The sequence below is a fragment of the Lipotes vexillifer genome, unplaced genomic scaffold (genome assembly GCF_000442215.2).
Source record: "Lipotes vexillifer unplaced genomic scaffold, Lipotes_vexillifer_v1.1 scaffold71, whole genome shotgun sequence".
NCBI lineage: Eukaryota > Metazoa > Chordata > Mammalia > Artiodactyla > Lipotidae > Lipotes > Lipotes vexillifer.
In genome coordinates this window covers 8,241,691-8,246,076 of record NW_006793703.1, presented here as the reverse complement: position 1 = coordinate 8,246,076, position 4,386 = coordinate 8,241,691, and the positions used below count along the sequence as shown (strand labels likewise).

The 4,386-nt window shown below is 54.9% G+C and overlaps 2 protein-coding genes across 3 annotated transcripts in view; one reads left to right on the top strand and one right to left on the bottom strand.

Annotated features, from left to right (window-relative positions):
- Window positions 1–346, bottom strand: part of ZYX (zyxin) — a 26,619-nt gene extending 26,273 nt beyond the window's left edge. Inside the window, exon 1 of the mRNA XM_007466648.1 lies at window positions 311–346. The gene's annotated coding sequence lies outside the window, so the exon portion shown is untranslated. The remainder of the gene's footprint in view (window positions 1–310) is intronic.
- The window catches only part of FAM131B (family with sequence similarity 131 member B), a 7,355-nt gene that overhangs the window by 678 nt on the left and 2,291 nt on the right, over window positions 1–4,386 (top strand). Inside the window, exons 1-5 of one of the 2 annotated variants that reach the window (XM_007466650.1) lie at window positions 25–50; window positions 1,998–2,107; window positions 2,411–2,446; window positions 2,810–2,903; window positions 3,215–3,412. In XM_007466650.1, coding sequence (XP_007466712.1) covers window positions 2,054–2,107; window positions 2,411–2,446; window positions 2,810–2,903; window positions 3,215–3,412 — 382 coding nt within the window. In that variant the 5' untranslated portion in view covers window positions 25–50; window positions 1,998–2,053. Of the gene's footprint in view, window positions 1–24; window positions 51–1,997; window positions 2,108–2,410; window positions 2,447–2,809; window positions 2,904–3,214; window positions 3,413–4,386 lie in introns of those variants that run through there. The other variant, XM_007466649.1, reaches the window with a different exon arrangement.

Genomic DNA, 4,386 nt, shown 5'->3' with positions numbered 1-4,386 from the left:
TCCGTTGCCCTTTTCGGGCGTTTCTGCCTCCCCCGATTTGCTTTGTTCACGTGCATCTTCCCTCCGGGGCGGGGGCGGGGTGAGCCTGGTGCCTCGGGGAGGGGAATGGGTTCCACGGCCGGAGGCAATGGGGCCGGGCCGGGTTGGGGTGGAAGAGCCGGGGACGCCGGGGGAAGGCCGGGGGTTCGAGGGCTGGAGAGGGGTCGCGAGCGCGCTCCCAGGAGGGTGGGGCTGGCCGAGCGAGGGAACCCGGGGACCTGGCTGCACCTGTCGGCGGGGGCTGGCGGGGCGGGGCCAGCTCTTTATTTACCTTTGACCGGGGGAAGGGAGAGAGGCGCCTCGGAATTCTCCCCTCTGCATTTGCCTCGCTACCCAGTGCCTTCTCCTGCACCCCGTGCACCCACTCCGCTCTCACAGCTCAGCAGATTGATTCAACCCTCTCCCCAAACCCCCAATTTTTCCCATTCCGACTCCCAATTTCTCCCGCCTACAAGCCCCAGTGACCTCAGGCTGAGAGAATAATTCGTATTATTATCACAAACAAACTCACTCTCCGGAAGCCTGATTTCTCTGAGACCCGATTTATTTCCATGGATACCCCCACTTCCTCCTCTGCTTTCACCTCTTCTCTGGGTTCTTTCCCTCCCCCCCCCTGCCCCCCCACGGCTCTGACTCAGCTCTCCCTCTTCTACAGAGGCCACCCCCCCTCACCCCTCTCTCCCACTCTGCCCTCGCCATCTCCCTTCCCCTCAGAGGTTGTCCTCTGCCTGCCCCATTCCTGCTCTGTCCGCCCGGATGTCCATCTTTCCTCTTCCCTCCCAGCCACTGGTCTGACCCGTCTCACCATTCCCCTGTAGCCCCAAGGGAGAGTGTGCCCACTTTGGAGGGGCCTCACCTCTCTCAGACCTGTCAAGCACAATCCCTTCCTCTTGCGGCAGCTATGTTGTTGCATGCCGCCGAATGCCTCCTGGTGCCCAAGACCCCATTCAATTCACCCCTCCTCAAGAGTGGACGCCTAATGCTAAATTCAGAGTCAAAAAACTCTATGTGTAGAAAAGATCTATAAGGTCAGGTGATTCACTTGGGTCTACCACCCAAGTGATTCTTCCCCAAGGCTCCCGGTTGGCATACCCACCCCTGAAGGCAGCAGCCTCCCTTTATGAGGAGCTGTGGCCTCGGCTGCAGAATTACCATCTTCCTAGGTCCTCCAGTTTGCCAGGCAGCCCTCAAACCCTGTCCGCCGTCTCCCATTGTCTTTTGTCTTCTCTCTGACTCGAATTCCTATTCTTTTAGCTCCTATTTTAAAAAGTGCCCTGCTCTTCTCCTGCTGTCCCCCTTCCCTCCCCTTTAATCCATCACTTGTCTCCCAAGGGTCAAGTAAAATGATTCCATCTCACTCTTTGCTTTCTCTGCTTTCATTGCTTCTAGGCGTACACACCCAGCTCTTGCCTCTATGCCCACCAAACCTCCTTCCTGTCAGACAAATCCACCAACTCCTCTGGAGCGTCCACTAGGGAAGATGCAATCCTTGCACCTCACAAATAATAAGGCCAACACTTAGGGAAGCTTGCCCCTGGAAAACGTCTGCCCTTATTTGTAGGAACATAATAAAGGAAAAAGCACAGCTCCCATGCACTCCCATACGGAAACCCTCAGAGATTCCTCAGGATAGCATGGAGACCTGTTTTCCTTCTAAAACCCAGCCACTGACCCTTCCATTTAAACAACAACGAATGAGGCCATAGAACACTTTTTCCGAGTGTGCTATTCTTGATTGAGCTCAGCATTATGATCTCTCCTAACAAAAATTTGGGGTGAGTGGGGATGTAAAAGAAAATAGGCAATCAGAAGAGGGAGTGGTAGCGGGAAGGCAGGGAGGGGTCTGGAGAGCCTGGCCCGCATCTGTGGCCTCAGCGTTCTGAAGAAAAAGAAGGACGGGCCTTCGGAGTGGGCATAGGGAGCTGAAAGGGAAGCAACTAACCATCTGTCCATCTCAGGAAACGAAGTGATTGCCGTGGACTGGAAGGGCTTGAAGGATGTGGACCAAATCCACATGGACAGCACCAGCTCGCTGCACGGGAGCAGCCTCCACCGGCCATCCACTGAGGTGAGGCCCTCCGTGCTCAGCCCCCCTCCCAGAGGACCTCGAAAACACCCCCAGAACCACCATGCATAAGCCTAGTCCTTCAGCCACCTTCCTAAATTCCAGGACAACCTCCCAAACATACCTTCAGACTGACGCTCTCACAGAACATTTCTCCTCCTTTCCTCAAACACAAGCCAAATGCTCCACGCGGAGATCCCAATTCCCTGTGTTAATCTCAGGAAAGCCCCCTCTACCTCACACTCTTCTGGAAGCCCCTCTGAGGAAGTGCCCCGGGTACCCACTCCCTCTCCTCTTTCCTCACAGCAAACCCGGACTGACTTCTCCTGGGATGGCATCAATGTGAGTGCAGCTCCCCCCAGGCCTCTGCAACCCACCCTACCTCCTCTTCCTTGGCCTCTCCCACCTGCTGCCATAGGACACAGCGCCCCCTTCCTCCAGCGGGCACTGGGAGCCCTCACATTCTTTAGCCACCCCCAAACTCTCCAGGGTGGTTGGGGGATAGGCCTCCTAGGGACCACCACCACCCACCCCCCCCCACCCCCCCCCGGGTATAATGGTAGCCCCCCCCCCGGGTATAATGGTAGCCTGATCACCCGCCCTAGCTCATACCCTTACTCCTGGAAACCGTGGACTGTCCTCCACATATAAAGCACCTCATATCCTCTTATTCCTCTGCCCCTCGTCCCACATTCCCTATCCCAGCTCTCCATGGAGGACACCACTTCCATTCTTCCGAAGCTGAAGCGAAACTCTAACGCCTATGGCATTGGGGCCCTGGCCAAGTCATCGTTGTCAGGTGAGACTCCGACCTGGGGATGCGTGCAGACGGGAGAATCCCTAGGGGCTCATGCTTTCAGTCTCCCTGCCCCTTCAGGCCTGAAGAAGACCCTCATCCCCAGACCCCGGACCTATTTGCCCTTTCTGTCAAGCCTCTCCCATCCTCCAGGCTGCCCCTCATAGACAGAGTCTTAGGGCATACCTGCCCCCTTCATGGGATGGAGTCCCACGGGACTAGGGTGGGGGTGATGGCGGGGTCGGGGGCGGGGCAGATCTGGTGCGGGTATTGTGTGATGTTCTGGAGCACCTGGGGAATGTCTGGCCCCTTAGGGATTTCACGAAGCATGAAGGACCATGTGACAAAGCCCACAGCCATGGGGCAGGGCCGGGTGGCTCACATGATTGAGTGGCAGGGCTGGGGGAAGGCACCAGCCATTCAGCCGCAACACAGCCACGAGGCCGTGCGCAGGGATACAGACGCCTACTCCGACCTCAGCGATGGCGAGAAGGAGGCACGTTTCCTAGCAGGTACTTGTTCCCCAGCCCCTCAAGAGACACATTTTCAGGATGGCCAGAGACCGACCCTTCAGCCTGATCCCCTATGGCAGGATTGGCTCTGTTCATGTGATACCATCAGACTTAATTTCCCAACTAGCTCTCATTTCAAGGACTCTGACTTGTTCGTTCTAAGTACCCTCAAACTTATTTTTCTTATCGTCTCAGAAGTTGAGGGGAGTTAACATGGGATTGTGGGTCCACCTGATGCCTTCTCTCCTACATGGTGGGTCTATCCAAACCCTGGGTTCCCTCAGTACAGGAGGAAAAAAAAAAAAAAGTCAGGTATCTTAGGCTTCAAAAGTCTCTGCTTCTACTCATGTTTTATGATGAAAATGAAGGAAAAGCCTTGGGGTTCTCTTCTAGCCTTTGCCCATCAGCACACTGCAGTCATGAATTCAGTTGCAGGGCACATTACGTGTGACAACCACCAGAAGATCAAGGGACCTGGGTGAGGACAGGGTGTGTACAGAAGAGCTTTTAAAATTCAGTATAGGTACGAGGCAGGCATACGGTGTACCTACAACCCTGCCCGAGCCCTAGTGGCAGATCTCGATGAGATACCTAGGGAAAATGATAGATCTGGAATAGACAAGAGGGTTCTTTGGTTGGTGGTGTGGGTGGTGGAAGAAATATCAGTGGGGAGGGGAGACAAACATGTAGTGGGTAGTGTAGGGCAGCTAGCAATGTAAGCTGCAACTTACTCATGGCTTTGACCAACATGGGAACCCCAAGTCTACCCATCTTCATTATTCTATCCTTCCTCCCTTGTCCTTCCCAGACCTTGAACTTGATACCACTGTGGACCTACAATCCCTCCCATGTAGACTCCTCTGGCCTTGACTACCTAGCACTAGCTACCATTCCTAAAAAAAATTCCAAAGATAAACTTCTGGAAATCCCCAATTTCAATCCCTTAGGATATCTCACCAGAAGACCCCCCCCCC